Source organism: Trachypithecus francoisi, unplaced genomic scaffold, assembly GCF_009764315.1.
Source record: "Trachypithecus francoisi isolate TF-2019V2 unplaced genomic scaffold, Tfra_2.0 Lachesis_group10, whole genome shotgun sequence".
Taxonomy (NCBI): Eukaryota; Metazoa; Chordata; class Mammalia; order Primates; family Cercopithecidae; genus Trachypithecus; species Trachypithecus francoisi.
In genome coordinates, this window is record NW_022681455.1 from 125,835,799 (window position 1) to 125,862,401 (window position 26,603).

The 26,603-nt window shown below is 54.4% G+C and overlaps 1 protein-coding gene across 4 annotated transcripts in view; it reads left to right on the forward strand.

Annotated features, from left to right (window-relative positions):
• Positions 1-19,672, forward strand: part of KIAA0513 (KIAA0513 ortholog) — a 66,890-nt gene extending 47,218 nt beyond the window's left edge. For 3 of the 4 annotated variants that reach the window (XM_033219198.1, XM_033219197.1, XM_033219199.1), the window contains 11 exons: positions 1,279-1,378; positions 2,419-2,492; positions 5,423-5,493; positions 6,936-7,143; positions 7,921-7,961; positions 8,391-8,469; positions 10,750-10,827; positions 12,002-12,031; positions 15,895-15,975; positions 16,343-16,437; positions 17,543-19,672. In XM_033219198.1, the coding sequence (XP_033075089.1) occupies positions 1,279-1,378; positions 2,419-2,492; positions 5,423-5,493; positions 6,936-7,143; positions 7,921-7,961; positions 8,391-8,469; positions 10,750-10,827; positions 12,002-12,031; positions 15,895-15,975; positions 16,343-16,437; positions 17,543-17,592 (907 nt within the window). In that variant the 3' untranslated portion in view covers positions 17,593-19,672. The remainder of the gene's footprint in view (positions 1-1,278; positions 1,379-2,418; positions 2,493-5,422; positions 5,494-6,935; positions 7,144-7,920; positions 7,962-8,390; positions 8,470-10,749; positions 10,828-12,001; positions 12,032-15,894; positions 15,976-16,342; positions 16,438-17,542) is intronic. The other variant, XM_033219200.1, reaches the window with a different exon arrangement.
• Positions 19,673-26,603: the final 6,931 nt, after the last annotated feature.

Sequence of the window (26,603 nt, forward strand, 5' to 3'; positions counted from 1 at the left end):
CACAAAAATTAGCTGGGCTTGGTGGCGGGTGCCTGTAATCGCAGCTACTTAGGAGGCTGAGGCAGGAAAATCACTTGAACCCAGGAGGCAGGGGTTGCAGTGAGCTGAGATTGCACCACTGTACTCCAGCCTAGGCAAGACAGAGCGAGACTCCGTCTCAAAAAATAAATAAATAAATAAATAAAAATGCATTTATGTTTGATTTGAGTGCATTTTAGGAGAGCAGATGTAGCTTCCTACTTGTTTTGCTTGACCAACACTCAGATGGGTGCGCTTTCTCTGAGCACACCCCAGTTAATGAAAAGGGGAAAACACCCAGAAGTGTGCTCATTTGCCGGGAAAGCCAGCCTCTATTTGCAGTAGCCTGTCAGCAATACAGAATGTGGACACCTGAGTCAGATGCGTCTTCGCAAGCATTCCAGAAATGACTGCAAAAGCCTGCAGATACACATATTTCATCTGGTGTTGGTATTTAGAGTAGATGAGGACCAAGATGTTTTCTACAAAACATAAATGAAGATTGCATAAGCCAAGTGATCTTTAGCCTTCTGCTTCATTTTTGAGCCTTTAAATTTGGGAAAGAGTATTGGCCCCTTACAAAGAGTGATGAGAAGTGGCCTGAAATTATGTGAGCATGTTATCCATCCTAGTGGTGATGACACCAAGGTGGAGGCCCGTGATCTCCATACCTCTCATACACAGCTGGGGATGGCCTGGCCCGTGAGCAGCCTCACTCCGGAAGTGCAGAGGGATGAGCGAGCGCCCCGCTGCTACGTGGGAGATGGTTTTCTTCCTGGCATCAAACCTTGGCGTCAATATACTAAGACAGAGCAAATTCAGGAAGTCTTAAATTCAGGGGCTGGTTCCATGCTGACTTCAGCAACAAAAACTAGTGGGAAGTCAGAGAGCTGGAGAACCAAGACCTCTTAGGGTTCATGCCCTTATCCAGACTCAGACCTCCCCAGGCAGGGGTCGGGAGGGGCAGGGGAAGGACATGGGCTTTGGAACCAGGAAGCCTGGATGGAACTCTGGTTCACCACTCTCAAGCCAGCGTGTGATTCTCCAAGCCAGGCTCCTCACCTTTGAAATAACAGTAACACCCTTTCCTCACAGGACCGTGCGGAGGCTGAGACGAGGTGATGGGAGCTGGGGTCTGTGCTTGGCTAGGGAGCAATACTTCGTTAGTTCCTTCTCCTTGCTCTTCCTCTATTGCTCCAGGGGATTGAAAAGGGTTTTTTTTTCCCTCTGCTTTTTTTTTTTTTTTTTTTTTTTTTTTAGGGAGGACTTAAATCAGGAGGAGAAAGCTAAGTTTGGAGAGTACTGCAGCAGTGAAAATGGAAAAGGCCGGGAGTGGTTTGCTCGATACGTGAGTGCCCAGGTAAGGGAGAGGTGATGGGAAGGATGGGCGTTTACTCTTAAGGAAGAATCTGGTGAAGCGTAACAAATTTGACTTTATCCTATAATGACACTCTGGAGGAAAGAGTCAAGGGAAATGACCCAACAGAAAAAAAAGTAAAACTTACCCCAGAATATTCTGAAAAGGAGTGTTAAAAATAGTGAGAAACAGTCTGGGCACAGTGGCTCATGCCTGTAATCCCAGCACTTTGGGAGGCCGAGGCGGGAGGATCGCTTGAGCCCAGGAGTTCAAGAGCAGCCTGAGCAACATAGTGAGGTCCCCCCTTCCCCCATCTCTAAAAGTTAAAAAAGAATAGTGAGAAACAGGAAGTAGCTCATTTGGACGTCGCACTTCAAGGGAAAGAGTAAGAAACTGGGCTTTCAACTTCATGAAATTCCGGAAAATCTCATTTTTTAAAGGCAAGCGTATGAGTTATGTGCGTGCATATTTTTATTAACCCATAATACTCGATTTTTTGTAAAAAATAAAAAATACTCAAGACCATGACAGTCATGTGAAGAAAAATATATTAACAAAGTTTAGAAAATAATTAAATTTTGTAAATATCCGGTAGGTTCTTTTTTTTTCCTGAGTGGCCTAAGTTTTTCGTTTTAAGTATTTTAGTGCAAATAATTTATTTTTCATGGAAAAGTTAGAAAATGCAGATGAGCAAAGAGAAGTTTATTACCCACGAATCCACAGTTTGGAAACAGCCAGCGTTGTCATTGTGGGGTACTTTTCTGTGTGTGGATGTGTATGAAGTTCCTACTTTTAAAAATCTGGGAAGGACACCGAAGGGAACCCCTGCGTGTGCCCTGCCCAGTGATGGTTGGGTGCAGGTGGCTGCACTCTGCCCGGGTCCTGGCAGGAGGGGCGGGTTCTATAGTGCAGAGGCAGCAGCCATCCTGGGCCCTCATCCCAGCTGCATTTGGAAACACTGAGAGTGGAAAGCCTGCAGCTTCCCTGAGTGCTGCGTGTGTCGCCCTGAACCTCAATGACGTGTCTGGCCTCTTTCTGGACAGCGCTGCAACTCCAAGTGTGTCTCAGAAGCAACGTTCTACCGCCTGGTGCAGTGTTTTGCAGTGGTGCTGTTCGAGTAAGTAGTGCCATCGCACAAAGCCTGTGTCCTGGTAAGCTCCTCTTCCTCCTTCCTTCCCTCCCCACCCAGCCGCGTCATGACCAGCTGTGAGTCATATCCACACTAGTCATCAGGTTGCAATTGCTCTGCTACACCCAGCATCAACTAAAAGGCACAGTCGTGACCACTATCTCACGGGAGCAGGGCTGGCCATCCTTAGCTGGCAGTGATGACAGGACTGCAGCTGGATGTGAGGAGCATCCTCTGTGCGGGTCCTCAGGGCCAGGTGGTGGTGATGTACTGTGGCCCTACCCTCCTCAGGAGTTCTGGCACTTTCCCAAGTTCCTGTTGTAAAGTACTTCAAACTCAACTGCCAACCCCATGAGCAAATAAACACTTAATGATATGCTGGGAGGACTGTAGCCTTTCCTGCGAACACTGATTAGGCACCGCTGGGGCCTTTTATCACAGAAGCCCTTGGTAGGCAGTGAGGGGTGGTGGAAAGGGCATGGCCGCCAGCTGGAGATTTGGGGCCAATCCCATCTCTGTCCCTGCTCACTTGTGAGATCCGGGAGCCAGACCCCATGAGGCACAGACCCCCCTTTTCAGGAGCATGACTCTCTGGGGTCACCAGACCAGCTTCATGCCTCCAAGGTGTGAAATGGAGGGGATGCTTCTTGGCCTTGGGGAGGCTGGGCAGTGGCCTGACCGACCTGGAGCCTCGATTCTGGAGCTGGGAGCCCTGATCTGGGCATGTCTGCACCCCACTATCCCCATCTCCTGCAGAAGGCCTCCAAGCAGCCCCTGCTTTGGGCCCTGTGTCCTCTCCTGGTCCTTGGCTCATCCCATCGCCACCTTCCCACATCACTGCCTTTGTTTTGTCCTTCCAGGCCTGAAAAATCTCCCTCCTTTACTTCCTTGTCTCCCAACCAAAGATAGCTGCTTGAGTCTTTTTTTTTTTTTTTTTTGGGTTTTTGGGTTTTTTTGAGACGGGGTGTTGCTCTGTCACCCAGACAGGAGTACAGTGGCTCAATCACAGTTCACGGCAGCCTCAATCTCCTGGGTTCGAGGGATCCTCCCATCTCAGCCTCCCAAATAACTAGAACTACAGGTGCATGCCACCACACCTGGCTCATTTTAAATTTATTTTTTATTTTATTTTATTTTTTTTGAGAGTCTCACTCTGTCACCCAGGCTGGAGGGCGGTGGGATCTCGGCTCACTGCAACCTCCACTTCCCGGGTTCAAGCAATTCTCCTGCCTCAGCTTCCTGAGTAGCTGGGACTATAGGCATGCACCATCACGCCCGTCTAATTTTTGTATTTTTAGTAGAGACAGGGTTTCACCATGTCGGCTAGGCTGGTCTTGAACTCCGGACCTCAATTGATTCACCTGCTTCAGCCTCCCAAAGTACTGGGATTACAGGAGTGAGCCACCACGCCTGGCCATATTCCATATAGATATATACACATACACACACACACACACACATATTTAGTAGAGATGAACTCTTCCTATGTTTCCCAGGCTGGTCTCAAACTCCTGGGCTCAAGCAGTCCTGCTTCCTCAGCTTCCCACACTGCTAGGATTACAGGCGTGAAGCACCACACCCAGCCTGCTCTCTCGAGTCCCAGTTCTCCTGCTTCTTCATGCCTCTCCCCTTTCTCTCTTTCTCTTTGAACTTGGGCATATACTGGAAGAAGAACACCAACAAAAGGAGGATCCCTATTTTTCCTACCCTTGCTCAGGATACCCGAAGTCCAAGATCCATTTCTCCTCTGAGGTCTGGCCTTCAGAGCTGGCCAGGGGAGGGCTAAGAAACCTTCACTGGAAGAGGCGGAGTGAGCCCTCACCTTCAGCCAAGAGGGTAGTGGTTTAAAACAGGCCCTCTAGGTTGCCTTTTATGAAACATTCTCTCATGCAATTAAGATACTTCAATTTCCAACATACACAGTCCCAGGCATTTTCACGAACCCCCATTTTGCATAATTCTGATTCTCCATTTTCTTTTTTTTTTTTATTTGCACTAGGCTAAAAGTAATTCTCCATTGTTCTTTGAGTTTTTTGTCTTACATAAGTAAGTTGGGGAGGGAGGGGTTAAAGTCCCAACCTGCCAAAATACAAAGAATCTCGCCATCACTTGGTCCCTGAGCATATATATGTTTGTATAATTGCAAAAACAAAGTGAAACAAAAACTCTTTTAATATTTAGACAATATGGGATTTTTTAGTTTTATAATCTTTAGTTTGTTAAACATCTTTAGTTTTTACTTTTAGTCTTTTATAGTTTTATTACTAGTTTAGTTAGTTTTTTATATGAAAAGATAAAAATGGCCCTTAATCCCACTGTCTAGATAATTTCTTTTGACTCGTAAAGTAATAATTGTCCAAAGTTAAAACCTAAACAGAAAAGAAAAGTCTAAAAGGGATCAGGATAGAAAGGCAAAGAAACTTGCAATGCAAAGGAACGGCCCCGCCCAAGACCGAGACCTGCTGGATCAGAGGCTCCACCTCCTGATGCCCCACCACAGATGCTGTGGGCAGGAGCCTGAGAGCCACGGATGCGGGGAAGGTCCTCCAACGTACTGCTAATTCCTGAGAAGGCAAGGGCTGGAGAGCCAGGCGGCCTGGGCCACGGGTGTGCACTGAGACTTGAGGCCTGGCTCTGCTCCTGGGCGTCGAGTGGAGCTTCCCGGGCCCTGGCTTTTACCTTTCCAGTGAAGGAAGCCGGGCAGGCAGACCACAAACTCCTTCCCATTCAGTCAGTCCCAGGCCATGTGCCTGTGTGTAGCTCTCCTAATGGAACTCAGGGAGATTGTTTTGTGCGTCTCCAAGGGGGGAAGATATTAACTGGGACACATGTGTCAGGTGTCTCAGCGATGGCTGACCGACTTGCAGGGAGAAGCAAGTGGAGCGATCTTTTGCCGTGAACCTTGCCTCTTGTTTCAGGTGTCATCAAATGGATGACTTTGGGCCTGCCAAGAACCTCATGACCATGTGCTTCACCTACTACCACATCGGTAAGACACGGGTGGGCTGATGTGGGGCTCACCCACGGGATCCTGAGGCTCGCCAGCCTATAATGTATCAGCGGAAGCTTTCTTTACGGTTAAAAGCAAAAGCTACGGGGCCTCCAGAGAACAGAGGACGCTGGTGTTAGGGAGGAGTGAGACTTCAGAGAAAACATGGTCCGAATCATGGGGTGGGAGGTTGACTGACCAGGGTGCAAAGGAAACTCCCAAGCTGATAGGAGAAACACGCTAGGCAGGACATTTTATGGTGGAGGCAGGAACTGCTGGATGTGAAGATAATCAGTTTTATGTTTTACTAAAACAAGACACAGCTGGTTATTGGAGGGTGGTGGGGAACAGCTGTCTAGGATCTGAAGTGGCAGAGAATTCCCAGGGATGGGCTGGAGATGGCTTATGAGGAGTGTGGACTGTTCTTGATGCTGAGGCTATGATATCTCTTCTGCCTCATTGCGTTGGAACTTTCTGGTACGTTGGAGTTCAAGGGCTTCCTGCGTGACTCTCCTTGGGCTGCAGCAACAGGACTCATTCAGGCCACCATAAGTGGAAGGTTGCTGGAAGCCTCCACGTGGACTGGAGCTGGGTCAGGGAGGTGCTAGGCCCCGACCCCCCGTGCTGTTCTCTCTCGGTACCTGCATGCTCACTCTTGGGGTGTGTGTATCTGCTCCCCCTCCCACAGCTGTCCTCTCTGCACCCCTCAATTCAGTTGGTCCAACTGCCATGGCTGGTGTCCCAGCCACACCAGTGGGCAGGCCCTTCCCGCCAGGCCACTCGTCAGCTGCTTTGGGTGGAGTGGGAACCCCCCAGTACAGCCTTTGGCTCCGCCTTTTTGAAGAACGGATAGACACATAATGAATAGACGTTGCTTCCTGAGACAGGGCTACCCACAGCAGCTTCAGCTAGTGAGGACACCCTGCCAGAGCCTGCAGAGAACCTTTGACTTATAGTAGGCACTGGGGCCCATGGGGGTACCTCATCCTGCGGGGGCACCAGGGCCTCGTGTCCATCCATTGGCTAAGGGAGCTTGGGTGCCAGGGCTCCCCACCCCCCCACTGTCTCCGCACTCCCATCTCAGGGGCCTGGTGCCCAGCTGGCTTCTGCCTCCCTGGCACTGGCGTGGTCGGGCCTCTGCCCTCGCCTCCCTGCAGACCCTGCCACCTGGGCTGGGCTCCAGCCTGCATCTTCTTTGCTCCCTCCCTGCTCCTAGTGGCTTCTCTGTGCACAGCAGGTGCTGAGAGTACTCCCGGGGAGCAGGGCCCCCACTTCCTCATCCTGGGCCGGCTGAGCCTGCACCACCCCTGTCCTGGGCTGAGGAGGGAGGCTCCTGGATCTCCACTGCACAGGACCCCTGTGGGGCTCCCTCTGGGCCTCTGCAGTTAGCAGGTGCAGACCCCGGCCTCACTGGCTTCGTCTTGTTCCCTCTCTCGTCCAAGGAAAACCGCAGCTGCTGCCCCCTGAGTCCCGGGAGAAGCCCACGGGCAGCATCGACTCCTACCTGAAATCTGCAAACAGCTGGCTGGCCGAGAAGAAGGACATCGCCGAGCGGCTGCTGAAGAACACCTCGGCCAGGACTGAGAACGTCAAGGGCTTCTTCGGGGGGCTGGAGACCAAGCTGAAGGGGCCCCTAGCCAGGAGGAACGAGTACGTGTGGCCTTGGGGTCCCTCCCACCTGCATGGGATGGGAGAGAGGCTGGTGTGGAGCTCGGGTGGGGACAGCAGGGAGGGTGCAGGTGAGGCCCAGAGACCGTCAGGAGCACTGCGCTGCCCAGCCGCCTCTGCCCCCACAGCTTGCTATGGTCTGCAAAGCCGAGCCCCCCAGTGACATGCAGGGATGTCCCTGGGGGCCACACTCCCTGGGACTGATGAGGAACCCAAGGGATTGTCAGATGGCAGAGGGAACTGCAGCCCCTCCACTCTGTCTCCTCTGTCCCCTCCATCCCCTGGCTGGACCAAGAGTGAGTGCTTGTGGAACACGGTCTTGAGTCACAGGAGAAAAACACTGTCCCCAGGAGAGCAGGGCTCTGACAGACACTCGAGGAACACTTTGGGGACAGGCACATCAGAAATAGACTCAGAAGCTATGACTTCCACAAGGAGGAGGGATGCGGCAGCCAGAGGGAGCCCCGGGGTCCCCTCTTCCCACCCATGGCTGGGCGGCAGCCAGGTGCCTTGGCCTCCTCCTCTGCCCCATTCAGCTTTGGATTCAGAGAAAATGACATAAAGAAACCTCAATGCCACATTCCCTGAATTCTGAAACCCTGGCCGTTGACAAATAGAGCCTTGATTTCATAAAAGGCTTTTCAGAGCAAGGCATATTAAATGTACTCAGTCCCACCTGAGAAGTATAGAACAGCGTCTTTGAGTTGAGAAAGTGTGGTATGAGTCGCATTTGTCGTCATGGTGCCTTCTTTCCCTCAGGGAAGACGAGAACAAACCCCAGGAGAAGCGGCCCAGGGCTGGTGAGTCTGCCCAGGCATCAGCAGGAGATGCCTGGCCCACACCCCCTCAGCCAGCACACAAGCAGGTGCACGGCCTCTGGGGCTTTCCTGCCTCCGCGGAGCACAGGAACCTTGCCCTGGGTGTCTCACTGAGTTTCTGTGGAAGAGCCACTTTTCTAAGGAGGAACTAAATTCCTTAATCCCAGGAAGGCTAAGGGTTACCGCGAGGGGCTGTGGCTGTGCTGTGGAACCATCCCTCAGAGGAAGGCCTTATTGCCAGGTGGGAATAGCACCATTACTGGCTATGGCTAGCAGAAAAGCCATGGTGGAGTTTACACCACGTGTTTCTGTGGCATTTGGGGAGAAACTGGCTGCTAGGAGGCTGTCGCCCGGGGTTTGCCAATAGCGGGCGCGCAGCCAGAGCTGCTTTCAGCCTTTCTTCTCCCACAGTGACCGTGTACAGCCCCGAGGACGAAAAGAAGGGGGAGAAGATCTACCTGTACACGCACCTGAAGCAGCAGCCCATCTGGTAAGGCCGAGCCCGTGGCTTCCTGTCACCCTCTTACGGGGCCAGCAGTCACTCCCCAGGATCACTTCTAGCTGCCTTTGTCCCCATCAGAATGGCAGAATTCTTACACCCCCCAGGGTGGCAGAATAAAAAGATGAACCCTCACAGGCATTGGTGAGGATGTGGAGAAATGGGAGGTCTCCTGTACTGCTAGGAGGAATGTGAATGGAGCAGCCGCTGTGGAAACAGTCTGGCAGTTCCTTGAAAGGTGAGACACAGAGTTACCCTGTGAGCCAGCAGCTCCACTCCTAGGAGTCACCCAAGAGGAAAATGTGTCCTCACAAAACCTTGTACAAATGTCTGTAGCAACATCATTTATTATGGCCCCAAAGTGGAAACCACCTTCATGGCCGTCCAGTGATGAATGGGTAAACAAAATCCATCCATTGCATGAAATATTAGCCAGCCATGAAAAGGAATGGCATGCTGCTCCACACTGCAGCAGGGATAGGCCTGGGAAACGTGAAACTCAGTGGAAGAAGCCAGACACAGAAGCCCACGTATTGTGTCATCCCTATGAAATGTCCAGAATAGCAGATTCCTAGAGACACGGCAGATGACTGATAGCCCAGGCAAAGGGCGCGGAATGGGGAGCAGGGCATGACTGCTGATGGGGATGGGGTTTCTTTATGGGGTGAGAGAATGTTCTAGAAATGGTGGCTGCACAACTCTGTGAATACACTAAAAGTTACTGAATTGTATATTTTAGAGGGCGAATTTCATGGCATGTGAATTATATCCCAATTAAGCTCTTACATGTGTATAAATGAATGAAGGTGATGGTTGAAGTGAGACCAGTGTTGCAGGGGAAATCTTGGCCACCCTGGCGTATGGCCCGTCTCTGCAGATGATGGTCAGGCTGCGCTAATCTCTCTGAAGCCTCAACATATTTTAGAGTGCTTTGCTAGCACCTGGAATCAGTGTCAGACAGGCCCTCCCTCCCCAGAAGATCACAGTTGGCTGTGATGCATTCTGCCTGTTAACCAAGCAAGAGCTACTTAAGGAGCTTGGCCAGGGAGTGCCGCAGGGACCCAGAGGGCAGAGGGCAGAGGGCAGGGCTGGAGCTGTAGGAAGGCCGTTGAGGAGGCTGGACCCGGTTCCCATGGAAGCAGAGGGCAGGGAGAAGCTGGCCCGCTTTGTCCCGCCGTCTGGTGATTCAGCTCAGCTCCTCTGTCCTTGACTTGGCTGCTGTCTTTTCATTGTTGCTTGGCAAACTTTTCTGTGAAGGGCCAGGTAATAAATATGTTAGGCTTTGCGGGCCAGATGGTCTCTGCTGCAGCCACACCACTATGCTGTTGTAGCGTGAACACCACCAGAGACGTTGTATAAATGTATGAGTGTGGCTTGTTCCAATAAAACTTTATTTACAGAAACAAGCTGCCGGCCTGCTTCAGCCTACACACCATAGTTTGCCAACCCCTGATGTTCTTTAAGAAGAATTTTTCTGCTGGGCGCTGTGGCTCATGCCTGTGATCCCAGCACTTTGGGAGGCCAAGGCGGGCGGATTACCTGTGGTCAGGAGTTCAAGACCAGCCTGGTCAACATGGCGAAACCCCCATCTCTACTAAAAATACAAAATTAGCCGGGTGTGGTGGTGTGAGCCTGTAATCCCAGCTACTCAGGAGGCTGAGGCAGGAGAATGCTTGAACCTGGGAGGCAGAGGTTGCAGTGAGCGGAGATCACACCGTTGAACTCCAGCCCGGGCAACAAGAGTGAAACTCCATCTCAAAAAAAAAAAAAACCCAAAGAATGTTTTTTCCTTGAGTGTCCCTATGAACGCTAGTTCTCTGGGCACACGACGTGTCGCTGCGGGGTTCCCGTTTATGTTACTAGACCCTGATGTAGAAGAGCACGTCTTCCCAGCCCTGTGCTTCCTCTTGGGAGTCCCAACAGGAAAGGTGGAAGAAGAAAACGACCCACCTCTGTGTCCTACAGATGGTGGCTTCAGCTCTGCCCGCCAGCACCCACCTGCCTGCGGTGCAGCCCGGGATGGCATAGTTTTCCCTCCCACTTGCGCCATCTCTCCTAAGAGAGACGCAGCCACTGGGAGCCCCAGGGAAACAGCTTTATTTAGATCAAGCCATATGCTCAGTTTTTCCTTCTCAGCCCTACCTCTCTGAGACTTTTTTAGAAGCTCAGACAGATGTGAGACACTGCCCTTATTTATCTCTCAAGTGGCCCACGACCCGTGTCCTCCCGGCCTCCCCTTGGAGAGAGTGTGACTAGGGTTCTGTCTTGCAGGCACACGCTGAGGTTCTGGAATGCAGCCTTTTTTGATGCTGTCCATTGTGAGAGGACAAAGCGATCTCCCACTACCAGGTAGGAGCAAAGTGTGGCCCCATTTGGCCTCAGGAAAAAGGACCAGGGAGTGGCTTTATTTCCCGGCTGCGGAAGAGGAGAGCAGAAGAGCAGCTGAGTGGACGTGTCTGTTTTTTCTTCACCCCTCACGGCCCTGGTGCCCTGCAAGCTGCCTGAGGGGTCTCGGCTTCATGGGTGGGGGTGCTCAGCTTGCATGAGCGCTTTCTGTCCTGGGGCTCTGGCATGACTTGGCCTGACCGTCCTAAAATTGCCAACTCCCACTAATACCATCAGGACCCCTGCTCCCGGGCCCACCCTGCTGTGTGCTGAACAAAATCAGCATCCTAGGGATGAACGCCTGGAGCAGGGTCCTGGGAGGAAGGGCTGGCCACCTCCCCCGAGACTTTGCCCTCCAGAGCTGGTGCCTGGTGAATGCAGTTGCCGCTCGCAACTCACCTCTTGGGTCTGCAGCCTGACCAGACCTTCCCAGCTTCGCTGAGGGCCACCTCGCACATGGCAGCAGGGAGGGGCTGGCACCCACTCCACGAGGGCTGATGCCATAGCAAGCAAAGGTGCCATCCACCGTGTACAGCGACATGACAGCGAGGGACAGCAGCCCCTGGGGGAGCCCCTTCCAGTCGTGTGACTGGAGTCTCTGAACCTCTCAGGGCCCTGGTCTCCTCATTAATAAAGCACATCCGTCCCTCTGCAACACCAGGGAGACCCTCTACCCTTAACCCTCATCAGGAGAGGGGGCAGATGGCTGCTGCTGGGGGAAGACTCGAGTCTCCCAGCACTTGCCGTGTCTCAAGTGAAATTCTTCCCTCTGGGGGCAGCTAAAACCCTGTCAGGGGCGAGGGACCCAGAGCATTCTGCCATGGCCGCGTTTCCTGGGGAGGCACAGGGGCTCGTGGAGAGGGAAAGACGCTGAGACTGCCCGAGGACCCTCGAGAGAGACCCCGCTCTGGCAGGAGACCAGGACAGGGAAGTGCTTAGCTGCCTCTAGGCAGATGGGCGTTGCCTCTTTAGTTCTCAGACTTCTAGGAAGTTAATTTATTTCGAATATCCTGTCTTTCTCTGTCCCGCTCGTTTCTGCCTGTAATAACCCTCCTCTGCTTGTTCTCTTTTTACCATCCACATATCTTGCATGACTTTGACATGTTCCTTTGTTTACCTGTTTCTGCTGCCGCTCCAGAGGGGATGCTGGAGAGGAGGAGGAGAAGAGGTGTGTGTCCACGTGACTTTGTTCCATTTTACAGTGCGGGCTCCTGCAAAGGTCACTTCAGGTTGGGGGCTGTGCACTGTGTTGAGCTGCTGCAGCAGACACAGCCCAGACGCAGGTGCAGCCTGGCAGCCGGCGGGGAGGGCAGCCCTGGGGAGGTGAGGCCAGCACTAGGGCAGGCTGGCAATGCATCCCGGAACTGGGCAGGTGGGAGCCTGCCAAGGCCAGAGCACTCTGAAATAGTCAGAAAACAAATATGACACCTTGAGACGCCCTGGCGACAGCATGAGCTCGAGAGGCAAAGGCAGTGACGCCGGGGAAAGCGGGCTCCAGTTCTGAGCCAGCCGTGCTCTCCACCAGCCACGCCGGCCCCTTCTGAGCAGACCTGAAAGCCTCGCACTTGGCCTCACTGTTCACACTGGAGAAGTGGGTCCTGGCTCATCTGGGAAACCGTGGGTGGGGTGCAGAGCCTGTCCTATTTGCAACACCACCCACTCTCGGGTGTGCTGGGGCCGCCAGGTCGAGGAGGCACGGAAGGACACACTCCCACTTTCCCAGCCGCTCGGGGATGGAGGTGCGAGGGGTCCCCGAGGAAATCCTAGACGGGGCTGTTTCCTGCCAGCCCACAGAGGGGTCTGACTCTCCCTGTTCACCTTTCTGCGGGCTAGAATCCTTTGTGATGTATTTTCAGAGTTGCCGATCTGCCTCTTCAAATAGAGTCCCTGTTACGATGTCTCGCTGGAGGATGCGTGAAGTTGCCTCCTCTAAGCAGTGATACGTGTAGTGTTTATTGTTGTGAGCAATCACATTTCTTATGCAGACCTATGGCTTTTAAAGGAGCGCTTAGGCCTAACAAACACCTCCTTTCATGAACAAAGCCCCTGGGTTTTCACTGACTCTCTGGGTGACAGTGTGATTAACCAGCCTTCCAGGAGCAAGTCAGCCCCACAGCCCTGGCCCAAGGAGGGCTGGGAGCATCTCAGCATCCTCTGAGAGCTGGTCGGTGCTGCTGGGGAGGGGTGGTCTGTCCTGAGCTCAGCTGAGGGGACAGCTGGCCTCCTGGGCCTTCTCACCAGGGCAGATTAGCTTTGACCACACATAGCTCTGCACCGGCTCCTCATCTCTGGCCGGCCTCTGAGCCTTCCCTAGAAGAAAGCTGAATATTGCTTTGAGATTGAGGCAGATGACAGGGGGCGAGGTTGCCTCCAAGTCCCCAGGCAACCTCATGCCTCCAACATGCCATCTCTTTTTTGATAACCTCTGCTGACAGCAAGAAGCCATTATCATCCTCTCTGTTTCCAGAGGCAGGTGTTTCTCCGTTCAGAAGGTTTCCCTCGCAGCAGGCAGTCATTCCCATCCAGATTCCCACCGAGGCAGTGTAGACGCAAGTTCAGCTCGCTGCGCAGTGTCAGAGCTTGATCGGCACTGGAAATTGAACTCTTTTGTTTTGTTTTTTGAGATGGATTCTCGCTCTGTTGCCCAGGCTGGAGTGCAGTGGTGCAATCTCAGCTCACTGCAACCTCTACCTCCTGGGTTCAAGCTATTCTCCTGCCCCAGCCTCCCGAGTAGCTGGCATTACAGGTGCCCGCCACCATGCCCGGCTAATTTTTCTTTTCTCTTTTCTCTTTTTCTTTCTTTCTTTCTTCTTTTTTTTTTTTTTTTTTGAGACAGAGTTTTGCTCTTGTTGCCCAGGCTGGAGTGCAGTGTTGCGATCTCAGCTCACTTTAACCTCTGCCTCCTGGGTTCAAGCGATTCTCCTGCCTCAGCCTCCCAAGTAGCTGGGATTAGGGGCGCCCACCACCATGCCCGGCTAATTTCATATTTTTAGTAGAGACGGGGTTTCACCATGTTGGTCAGGCTGGTCTCAAACTCCTAACCTCAGGTGATTTACCCGCCTCAGCCTCCCAAAGTACTAGGATTACAGGCATGAGCCACCGTGCCCGGCCTAATTTTTGTATTTTTAGTAGAGATGGGGTTTTGTCATGTTGGCCAGGCTGGTCTTGAACTCCTGAACTCAGGTGATCTGACCACCTCGACCTCCCGAAGTGCTAGGATGACAGGCGTGAGCCACCGCGCCCGGCCTGAAGTCAGTTGTAAGAAGTGATTTTATTGTGGACATTACCTCATCTGCTACTGCCAGTGACCACTTACCTCTTTCTTGAGACGTCAGGTTAAATGTCTCAGTTTTCGTCCTCACCATGGCGAGAAGAATCACCACGTCATCTGGCTCAGGAGAGGAGGGGTCAGGGCTCCTGTGCTGCACAACTCCAAGGGAGCCGTTCCCGTGCGGTCTGGGGTTGCGCAGGGCCCAACCTGCACAACGGTGTGCAGCAGGCCTGCAGGTGGTGCAGGGGTTTATGTCTAACAACCCTCAGGGGGGCTGTTTTGGGGAAAGACAGTAGGAAGGAAATGGGATGGGACTCTGCAGGGTACCTGGAAGTATATTCTGGTGTCTTCGTGGGCATCCTGCCATCAGCACGAGGAGGCCAGGAGTGACCTTTGTCCGTCACTCCCATCATGCCCGATGCCCTGTGACGCCTGCTAAGCTGCAGCAGTGCCAGTGACCTCTCGTGGGCCGGGGGTGGCGAGGAGCCAGGAGTTCATGTCCCTTTGTTTTGTTTCTCTTCCTCTGGCTTCTCCATGATCCCAACCTCTCACCCTCTCATACCATCCTTCTCCCCCTTCTTTGATCTTCCTCTCAACCTTATTTTAGTCAGACTCATCCATCCAGTTTTCTTTTTAAGGGGAAAGGGGCTCAAATTAATGTCTCCATGTTCGCAGCTGCTTCTGCAGGTAGCTTCTCAGATGGGCGTGCTGTCCAGGGAGTTGTGTAAGGGTCAGGGAGGCCCCAGGCCCTGCCCAAGGGGCGGGGAACGAGCCGGCAACGCAGAAAAGCTCTGTAGCAATGAGGGCTGGGAAGGAGTGGAGAGCCCCCGTGTTCTGCCCCAGACAGATGAGGGATTAACAGCACACTCTCTAAAGCATGCAGCAGGTGAACGCTCAGAACACCCTCCCACCCCAGGCCTTGTGCGGAGAACGCATCAGGGTCCCCCCCGGCTCCTGAAGCTCATGCAAACCTCGGTCGATGCCCTCTCATTGGGTTTTCAGCACTTTGTTCTCACGCCTGGGTGCTGTCTTCACTATGGTCCACAGCACCCACAGGGTCACGGTCAGAGAGGCCGGCGGGAAGCGTGGGGGCCTGGTCTGTGTTGTTTAGGGAGGGGACTAGAGAGAGCATTGAAGGCCTTGAAAAAGCCACACAGAGAAAGCACAGCTGAGCAGGGCACAGCCCTCTTCAGGCAGGGCACAGTGTGGCCCTCAGTGCCCTTGGCCTCTGTGGAAGCTGCCATCCGCAACTGGCCCCAGGATGTGGCACCTCGCCTGGCCCATCAGGCTGGTCAGGAGACACGGGTGTGATCTGAAAACGTTCCCTGGGCCACCAAGGCCTGCTGTCCTGGGATGTTGGGCAGGTCCCCTCCCTCTCGAGAGGTTTCTTTCCCGAGGACGGGTCCAGACCCCACTCTCCAGCTGTAGCGAGGCTCTGGGGCCGGCCCCGCTGCCTGTAGAATGCCCGGGTAGCCGTGTGGTGCTCCGCACCTTCAGGGCCATAAAGAACCCTTCTGTTTCCGCGTCTCTTTATCTTGTGAAGAGTGAGATGAACGTTGGGGACCCCAAGCGCGGTGTCAGGATCCTGGCAGGCCTTGTGGAAAGGCTCAGCACACAGCTCTCCGGTGAAAGGCACCCCCTTCTGTGCCCGGGGGGCCGTACATGGGTGCCGCCAGCACCCGCGGGTCAGAGCAGGGCGAGGAGCAGGGGCAAGGACAGCACCGTCTGAGTCCTGCTCCTGTCACCTCCTGTGCTTGCAGGGAGAAGTGGTGCCACATGACGCAGGAGGAGCGCGATGATAGCCTCCGGTTCAACGAGAACATCACCTTTGGGCAGCTGGGGTAAGGGCGGGCGTGGGAAAGGGGGAGGGGAAAGAGGGGGCAGGGAGAGAGGGGGCGGGCCCACCCTGTGAGCTCTCACGCCCTGTGAGCTGTCACACCCTGGGGTGCTGTGTCAGCCTGCTCTGAGGCATGGAGTTCATCACACTGGCCTCCATGCCAGCCCATAATTAATCTGCCTCCTACACAACCCCTGGTGGCCGCAGTGCCACAGCGAGAGTTGCTGGTAGTTAATTAGGCAGCAGTGCGTTTCAATTTTTGCTGACAATTCCAGGCAGGCCACGGTGGGCGTCCCAGAGACGAGGGCCCAGCGCCCCGGCCCTTTCCCCTGGGAAGCCGGTGGGTGATGCTCTTGGGTTTTCTCCTGCAGCACGTTCTCACACAACATGCTGGCCTTCGGACTGAACAAGAAGCTGTGCAATGACTTCCTGAAGAAGCAGGCTGTGATTGGCAACCTGGATGAAGGTGCGTCTGCGGGAGGCCGCTGGCGGGAGGCGGGCAGGGCTGGGGTCAGGAGCCAGTGCTGCGCCTGCTGGCGCTTCTGCACTGCCAGAAGGCATGTCGTGTTGCAGTCGGAAACGTGGTGCTGAGCTCTCGGCAGACGGCCCTCCTCTCTCCCCAGTCTGTGTAGACAGACGCACAGGACACCTCTTGTTCCATTTGGAATCCATTTCTGCTAGATGGGATTGTGGGCATTGAGGCTGCAGCCTCGGGGTTCACAGTCAGGACAGAGGAAGAGGGGGGTGCAGCGCTTGGACTCAGCTTGCACGGAGCCAGGCTCCGGCCCCAAGTTGCCCCCTTCTAAACGGTTCCCGCATGGTGTCCTGTTCTTTCTCAGACACACTGCCATGACGAGTGCCGGAGGACAAGGGTGGTGGGGAGGGAGTTTTGAGGTTTCTCTGAAATCTCTGGCTTCCGTGACAGCAGGAAAATGCTGTGACATTGACGCCCTCCTGCGCGGGGGCCAGTCCCTGTGTGCGGCCCCATCTGCTGCAAGCGTTGGTTCCTCTGCGTCGAAAAGGATTTACACTTAGGCGTGGATACGGATCGACCCATATTCTTCAGAAAATCCCATTCTCCACCTAATTCAAGGGATCTGTGGTGGAGCGGCCTGAGGAGGCATGAGAGCGCCAGTGGCCGTTAGACTGTCTCGGAATGTTGCTAGCAGCCCCACCTCACTGGCACAGGGAAAGGGGGATGCTGCCACCTCTCCCAGTCCCCAGGGTGGCTGGACTGACTGCCCTGTGCCTGTCACAGGCTGCAGGAGCTGCGCCCCATGACACTATTTTCATAAGAAGGTGCGTTCCCAGTTTTGAGGGCCCCTTCCAGCCACCTGCTTGCCCCACAGGCGGCGTGCTGGCCAAGAGGCTGCACGTGCAATGCGCCCTCGTGGCACAGCCCTGCCCCGAAGTGCGCAAGCTGTGTGGCCTGCAGAAGGCAGTGCAGTTCAGGAGCCGCAGCCCTGCTCCCAGGGAGGCCCTGATTCACCCCTGTCCGAGTGACAAGAGCAGGACACACCTGTCCCTGTCACCATCTTTCATCTGAGAAATAACATCGCTTTCTCTTCCAGAGCAATACAAGCTGCTTAGTGACCACATTGAGCAAATGGCCACTGAGTAGGCCCCAGAGGTCACACTCTGCAGGAGGACTGAGACCATGCGCCATTCTCCCGGGCCCAGTGCCTGGCCGTCACCCCACCCGTGACCTGCATGAAGCCAGCAGCACCCAGAGCCGCACCTGCTGCCCTAGAACTAGTGGTTAGAAGAATCCGCTGCTCCTCCCTCTTCTCCTCTGCCTGTGTCTGCGCCCCCCCATCCATGTGCCAAAGTGTCCCTTGGGTCACACGGCTAAGGCCAAGGTGACCAGCTGTACCCCGAGTGCCAGGCTTGTGAGATGAGACCAAGAGGGAAGAGGGGAAGGATGCTGTGGGCCATCGTAGGCCAAGGGCTGGCGAGGGTGGGGCAGGCAAGGGATGCAGGCAGGACAGCCATGAGGTGGGGCTGCAGCCGGCACACCCAGTGGTGGAGGACTGGCACTGCCACTCATGGTGGGCGGCCCTGGGCCACATTCCCTGCAATGGGTGCACACCTGGCTCCCATCCAGCCCTCTCAGTGTGGGGCTGTGGCCGGTCCTCACTCTTCCCCAGTCTCCCTCTGTGGGGCAGGAACGGGAAGTCACAGGACCCTTGAGGAAGAAACGCCTGTTTAGGGAGTGAGTGGGAGTGGTGCAGAGGATGCTCTTGGCTGGCTGGAGCAAGACCCGGCTCCCACCAGAAGGACGTGTGTGTGCCCTGCAGACGGCCCGGGATCTGTGTGTCTCCGCCAGAGCCACAGCAGTGCCGAGGTGTCTGCAGCAGACCACACAGACCATCTGAAATGCGCCCGCCTGGCGGACAGCTCCCTTCTGAAGCAGAGAAGGCTCCACGGTCACGAAGCAGCGTTGTGCCGTGTGTTCCTCACAAGAAGCACAGGAAAGAGAAGTTTCTTTAGTAGTCACTAGACAACCACCCTTTCTAAAAGCAAACAGTGCTGCTCTTTATTCCGGGCAAGGCAGGGAAAGGCTGAGCTGGGAGAGACAGCAGCTGGAGAGAGGCAGTTCTGTGTGACGTGTGGGGCGAGCCAGTGGCATGGACTCTGCCTCTAAGGGCTGAGCACTGGGCCTCTGCCCCCAGGGGCTGCGGAAGGGGCTTTTTCCTTCCCCACCAGACCTGTGCAGCTCCTTCCTCCAGCTCTGCAGGGACTCCCTTCACCTCGCACCTCCTGCCTGGGAACCATGGCCCTTCTCTTCTGTGGATCTGTACCAGGCACTCCAGGCCAGCCCGTGGGCCCGGGGCCTGACCCTGACACCTGCATGCTGGGTCCAGAGCCTTCTGTTTTGCCATGTGTGGACGCTGCCAGCCTGCCTGGGGTCCCCTGCCTCCTACCCGTTGCTGCTGTGGTCCCTGACTGCCAAATAGGCCCGCAGGGCTCTCCCTCCGCCCGCCGTCCTCCCCTCCCGCCCCTTCCTGGCTACCTCCTCTGACATTCGGTCAGATAAGTCCCATCTTATTTGTAAGCCTGAGAGTCACTTACCCGGCCACTGCTTGGAAGGTTTCCCTCCAGGGAAAGCCTCCCCGGAATGATCCAGAGACGAGCACAGATTGGTTGGATCACAGAATGTGTGTCTGGGGCATTATCTGAAATGTGTCATCTGATGCGTTTGGACCACGTGTCGCCAGACTGCAGAATGGGGGAGCCGGGGCTCAGGGCCCCTGGCTACATGATGCATGAGTGATTTCAGCCTGGCAATGCCGCTGGCCAGACTGTGGCCATGCTGCCAGTGCGCCCGCCATGAGTTCGGCCGGGGTGGGGGAGTTGCGCAGGCTGGGGTGCCGCTTCCTCCATCGTTGGACCCGAACGGCGGCCATGTCTCCACCAAATCCATTTAGAGAAACATCAGAGAGCAAGGGGTGTGCGGATGCCCCTCGCTCTGATGCCAACTGCAAATAATACACACCTCCTGCGGCGTCCAGCCATGGCTCCGGGGCACTGCTTTCCTCCCCACACCGGCGAAACTCAGGCCACACTGAGGGCTGACTGTCCGGGAGCTGCCTTCAGCTGCCTCGTTGTCAGTGTTCTTAGTCATGTATTATTCGTGTTAGCTGAAATGCATTCAGCCTTTGTTCTGCGGTGCCCACAAGACTTACCCTGTATGTGTAGGATTTTTGTTTGGAAGTTTTGTTTGATTCTGAGACTCTCTTGGGGGCACTGGAGGGCTTGTGCACAGCCTCTGGAAGGAAAGGCAGCACTGACTTTGATGGACTTTTTTCTGAGCACTTTGACTTCAAAACTGGTCTTGACACTTTTTTGTCCACATAGACCTCTTGAAATAGCCATTTCAGGGAGAGGAAAGGTTTGGGGTTTTGTCTGTTTGTTTATTTCTCCCTTTACTACCTGTTCTTGTAGCTCTAGCTCCTCAGAGTTGGAGGAAGCCTGACAGAGAAGGGTCCCCTCTGTGCTCCATCCGCACAGGACGCCCGAAAGACAGCTGCTTGTGCTGTGAGCGGAGCAGGCAGTGGCTCGGGAGGCTGCCTGTGGTCTCCTGCCGGCTGTGGCTGACAGTGGCTCTGGCCAGGGTTGCCTGGAGGAGGCCCAGTGTGCCTGGGACAGGGCTGACCGCCTGCCACCAAGGTTTCCTCTCTTCCCCCAGGGCCTGGGCAGAGCAGGCATGAGCTGGGCCCTGGTGCAGAGCAGGCGTGAGCTGGGCCCTGGTACAGGGCAGGCGTGAGCTGGGCCCTGGTGCAGGGCAGGCGTGAGCTGGCCCTGGTGCAGAGCAGGCGTGAGCTGGGCCCTGGTACAGGGCAGGCGTGAGCTGGGCCCTGGTGCAGGGCAGGCGTGAGCTGGGCCCTGGTGCAGGGCAGGCGTGAGCTGGGCCCTGGTGCAGGGCAGGCGTGAGCTGGGCCCTGGTGTGGAGCAGACTGACGCAGCCACACTGCTCAAAGGTCCCTGCCTGGGGAGGTGTCACACCAGGGCCACCTGGGTGTAGGAGAGCCCTGGTGGCCCCTCTGTAAACTCAGGAAGTGTCAGGTGATTCCTAGGAAGAGGTTCCCAGTCCCAGCAGACAGAATGCCCAAAACTAGGGGCTCAAAGGCCTGTCATCCATGGGGCCGTTGCAGGCAGTCTGTCGCCTGACCTTGAGGGCTGTGTGAATCCTAGTGAACCAAAACGCAGACAACTCACTCAAGTGAAAAACTCCCCGCTTTGAAAACAGGACATGTTGACATGCAGTATTGTATGTTTTTAGCCTTTGTTACAATTTTAGCAACATTGATAGAATTGTAGCAACATTGATAGATGTTTAAGAGGGGCCATGTTAATAGATTGCATCTGCCCTGTGCATGCACATGTTTAACCAAAGGCCAGAGAACTGAGTTCTGATGTTGTAAGTTATCTGTGAGTGAACTGGGGTAGGCTCTATGATTTTCCTATTGCCAAAAGAAAGAAAGTGGGCCAGAGAGCTCTGACATTTCCAAAAAAGGGCTAGAGGGAGAGTCCAGTTTCTGAGCTCTGTATCCAATTTAAAATCCTGATGTTCAGGTAATCTAAGCAACACACGCTGGGTTTAAAACCAGCACCGAGGCCGAGTGCGGGAATCACAGGCACCGCCAACCTTCGTCTTCTTTCCTTCCTGTGAGTTAAAATCAAACAGGCCTGGCCGGGTGCGGTGGCTCAAGCCTGTCATCCCAGCACTTTGGGAGGCCGAGACGGGCGGATCACGAGGTCAGGAGATCGAGACCATCCTGGCTAACACGGTGAAACCCCGTCTCTACTAAAAAATACAAAAACTAGCCGGGCGAGGTGGCGGCGCCTGTAGTCCCAGCTACTCGGGAGGCTGAGGCAGGAGAATGGCGTAAACCCAGGAGGCGGAGCTTGCAGTGAGCTGAGATCCGGCCACTGCACTCCAGCCTGGGCGGCAGAGCGAGACTCCGTCTCAAAAAAAAATCAAACAGGCCTCTCGCTCACTCCTCCAAGCCCAGTAATGCTGAGGAGTTCAGTTATGAGGAAAGAAGGCTGGAGCCATGAGATTTCGCTTTTCCCTAGGCTGTTCTGCCTGGGTTACCTTATCACCCTGGAGCACCTGGTATTCCAGACCCCTGACACGAGGAATGCAGGTTCAAACCGTAAAGAGCTTGTGAAAGGTTTCAGTCTGACTGGGGTTCCTTAGCTGGAAGCCAGGGCTGTAAGCTACTGGCCTGACCTTCCTGGGTCCCACTATCTGTTGGCTTTTTTTTTTTTTTTTTTTTTTGAGACGAAGTTTCACTCTTGTTGCCCAGGCTGGAGTACAGTGTCTCGATCTCTGCTCACTGCAACCTCCGCTTCCCAGGTTCAAGCGATTCTCCTGCCTCAGCCTCACCTCCCGAGTAGCTGGGATTACAGGCATGTGCCACCACACCCAGCTAATTTTGTATTTTTAGTAGAGACAGGGTTTCTCCATGTCGGTCAGGCTGGTCTCAAACTCCCGACTTCAGGTGATCCACCTGCCTCAGCCTCCCAAAGTGTTGGGATTACAGGTGTGAGCCACCACACCTGGCTTTTTTTTTTTTTTTCCTTTTTTTTTTTTTTGAAACAGAGTCTTGCTCTGTCGCCCAGGCTGGAGTGCAGTGGCATGATCTCAGCTCACTGCAACCTCTGCCTTCTGGGTTCAAGCAATTCTCCTGCCTCAGCCTCCTGAGTAGCTGGGATTACAGGTGCATGTTACCATGCCTGGCTAATTTTTGTATTTTTAGTAGAGATGGGATTTCACCATGTTGGCCAGGCTGGTCTCGAACTCCTGACCTCAAGTGATCCACCTCAGCCTCCCAAAGTGCTGGGATTACAGGCCTGAGGCACCACACAGCCTCTGCTGGCTTTTTAATTAGGAAGGATCCAGGTAGGCCCGTGTGATTAGATCAGCTTTGTTACTGAATTACCTAAAACCAGTCCACAGTGCAGCCAGGGAGTCCAGTAGTGTTTTCAAGAACAGTGTGGAGCTCGAGAAAGAGAACTTTAAAAATCAGAGGGTTCCTTGTCGCAGAGGAAGGGATGCTCACAGGGTGGCAGTGGTCCAGCCTCAGGGAGAGGGGAGGGAGAGCCCCCTCTGGACCCAGCAGGCAGGTGTTCTGAGGCTGGTCCCTCCTCCGTTTCTGCAGCCACAAGGCGAAGCTGCCAGGTTCTCACTCAAGGCCACTCTCACTCCTTTTCCTGTCCCATTTCCAGTCCCAGTGAGCCATTCACTTCCGCTGAACCATTTTTCTTAGGACGCAGCCGTCTCACTTCCTTGTCCTGTAAATCACGTATTCACATTGATGATTCTTGGAGATAGGTTTCACCTCAGAAGCTCCCAGCTGCGTCCACAGGAAAGGGGAGTCGGATGCCAGGTGCACCCCGCCTGGCTCGCACAGGCTAAGGCCACAGACAGAGCAGGGCTTCCTGGAGTCACGCAGGCCATGCACCCCAGGAACCCTTGCTGCCGCGGGCCAGGAACACGTTGTGCCTGAGATATTCAGGAATGTGTTGGTGCCTGAGACACCAAACGGAAGAACCACGTCCAGACTGTTCTGCAGCCAACACTGGCCGGGAAGCCACCCTCCACACAGGCGCTTAGGGGGCCTGCCTTCTGTGCCTCAGGCCCACATGCATCCCTGGGCCTCCCTGGGCCTGGGTAGCATGCTCTCCAGGAAAGGGACGGAATCAATCATGTGACCGACGGGCTCGCAAGGATGCATGCCACCATGGGAGCCTGACTCCGGTGCTGGCAAGGGATTGGGTTTGTGTGGGTGCCTCTAGCCTGCAGACTGCGGTGAGTGAGAGCCCTCGGGAGCGCGGCCCTACCTGCAGCTGTGCCTGGCGATGCACGTGACCACGGGATTTCAGTAGGACAGTGCTCCCACGGCGGTTGGGGGTGGGGGTAGGGTTTCTTAGTTACTATTGGAAAGGGAAAAACTCACCATGTCCAAGGGGAGAGAGGATGGGCTGGGTTTACCCCAACTTCCCTTCTACACCCCTCCCACAGGACAGTGCAATTTGGGGAGAACCCAGCCCATCCTCTTTATCTGCAGGCTCTGGGACCTGACAAAACAGAGCCTGAGCCCGCTGCAGCCTGAAGCTCCCTTGAGCTGCGCCTAAGGGACTTTGCACTTTCACTAGAAAGAGGATGCCTGTCAGTCAATCCCCGGTGCATTGACTGGGACTGGGGGGCTGCGCCCACTCCCTCCTTAATCCTAGATGATTTGCTCATGACATAGAGGTGGGGGACGACGGCATGCCCTCCGGGACGTGCAGCCCTAAGGGGTGGACTCCAGATCTCCCTGCAAGAGACAACTTGTCTTGGGTTCGTCTGTTGGAGAGGAGCTCCTGTTCCTGGCGAGCCTGGGGCTGTGGCTTAGGGTCTTCTGGATGGACACTTGGGGAAAGATAAGGCAAACGTTTGAACACTAGGAAATGCTAGAAATTCAGACAACATACATGGATCCCCTTAAAACATGTAAATGTGTCAGGACACGATTGACCTGCCACCACCTTGGACCTGGCGGCCCCCCTTGGAACTGTCAGTGGCGTCTCCCATGCACACGCCCTCTGCTTTCTCTTTCCTAGACTCCTGGTGGTCACATCCGGACATTGCCTTGTTGGTAGCCCCCCAGTGGTGTGCAGTGACACCAGTATCTTCTCTGTTGCATTTTTGCAATCTTGTGTCCCACTCGGTGATGTTCTACAAAGTATTTTAAGGTTGAGAAAATTTCAAGAGTGAAGATCTCAAAACAGTGCTAAAATCAAAGGTGTTTGCTGTGAAGAAAAAAATGTGTGTATATATTGCATCTTGAGTTGTCAGAAGGTAGAAACTGAAATAAACTATCCTTTTTTTAAAAAAAACAACAAAAACAAAACACAAAAGTCTGTTTAATTTTTAACACATCCATGAGGACTTTTTACAGAATTTGCAATCTTCTGAGTGACATCCATAGCTTTTCAGAAGAAAACCATTTTTTCTAAGGCCAAATAGACATTTTTTCCACGTAGACTGAGCACCTGGGTCTCATCAGATACAGCAGCCACGTTGGCCATGTTGGTCTGCCTGGCTACTGGGAGTCTGTATTCATGAATGAGGGACACCCTCTCTGGACTGGGTCTTGGCCCAGGCTCCACCAGCACCTTGAACACCTTCACCTGGACGCCTGACCCTACCCCTCAAAGCCAAAGACACTTTACCTCTTTGATTGGGGGTTTTGGGGTGGTCAGTGGCCCTGACCATAGCACCTACCCAACACAAGCAGGGCGCCTGCATCAGTTCCTTACAGCTCCATTCCACAAAAATATTTCAAAAATTTGGGGGCTTTTCCTTTTCTCTGATTTTAAGAAGTCCACAGCCACGTTCTGATACTCTGGCCTAAATGGATGGGCAGTGAGCCCGGGGAAGGAGCTGGACACAGGCGTCCCCCAGACCCCAGGGCTGAGATGCAGGGGTCCTCTTCATGCCCGGGGAAGGAGCTGGACACAGGTGTCCCCCAGACCCCAGGGCTGAGATGCAGGAGTCCTCTTCATGCCCGGGGAAGGAGCTGGACACAGGTGTCCCCCAGACCCCAGGGCTGAGATGCAGGGGTCCTCTTCATGCCCAGGGAAGGAGCTGGACACAGGCGTCACCCAGACCCCAGGGCTAGATCCTGGGGTCCCCTTCATGCCCAGGGAAGGAGTAGGCCACAGGGGTGTCCCCAAGACCCCAGGAGCAGGGATGCAAGGTCCCCCTCCCCCAACTGCCTGAGCGGACAGAGACACTCCCTGCCACTCCAGGCAGAGGAAGAATGGAGCAGCCTCCACATCCCCAGCTCTCCCTCTGCCCCCTCTTAGCCACACAGGGAGGGCGGGCATGGCTTGTGGGTGCACAGCCCTGGGGCATCACATCTGGGCTTTCTCTCTAGTGCTGGGGGATTCCTCCCGCAGGAGGTGAGGGGCTAGACTCAGAGGCAAACTCCATGGAGGGAGAAACTCCTCTGAAAGGCAGCAAAGACCCTCAAAGAGTTTGAGCGGCTCGGGGCAGGACCTGGAAGGGCCCGGATGTGGTCCCACCTGCCGCCAGCTGACTGTGTGCCCTTAGCCAGATAGTTCTGTGAGCTTCAGCTTGTTCATCTGTGGACCGGGAGGAAGAGCATCACACGCCCTAGGCCGTTGCTATGGGAAGTGCAGGTAGGCCTCTTCCTGCTCAGCTGCCCTCAGGACAGAGGCATAGAAAGTTTCCTATCTAGTGAAAGACAAAGGACCCAGCTCTTCTCATTTTGATAGGAATAAATTAAAATGTACTATTCGGCCGGGTGGGGTGGCTCAACGCCTGTAATCCCAGTTCTTTGGGAGGCCGAGGCGGGTGGATCATTTGAGGTCAGGAGTTGGAGACCAGCCTGGCCAACATGGTGAAACCCTGTCTCTACTAATAATACGAATGTTAGCTGGGCATGGTGGCGGGCATATGTAGTCCCAGCTATTTGGGAGGCCGAGGCAAGAGAATCGTTTGAACCCAGGAGGCAGAGGTTGCAGTGACCCGAGATCATGCCACTGCACTCCAGCCTTGGTGACAGCAAGACTCCATCTCAAAAAAAAAAGGGAGGGAGGGCATCCCTGTGTGAGGTGGCTGCCCCCATCTCTGCCTCCTCAAGGCCCCAAAAGAGAGAATTTCTGAGTTTTCTTGCCAGTTCCCAAGTGACCAGCAGAGAAGGAGTGACAGGGAAGGCTCTGGGCCGACCGTCCCACCTGTACTCTGGGACAATGGGTCTCTTAGGGCCAAAGGGGAAGGGGAGAGGCCCCCAGCCCAGCCAACCTTACATGAAATTGGCACCACCAGTGTCGGGACCACGGCCCTGACTAGCAAGGTCATCGTCCTTCAGAAACTATCACAGAGTTGGGACTCAGCTGGTTTCTGAAAACATAGACATCTACATATAAGCAAATGTGTGTGGACACACAGGTATATGCTTATAAAAGTATACAAATATACACCCTAAAGCATTAACAGATGTAATATACAGATTATACAGAATATCTAGAAAGTTTTAGTTATTTCTGGAGCGTGTATCCTCACCTGGGGGAGTCAGGGAAGGCTTCCCCGAGAGGTGCCATGGAGCCGAATCT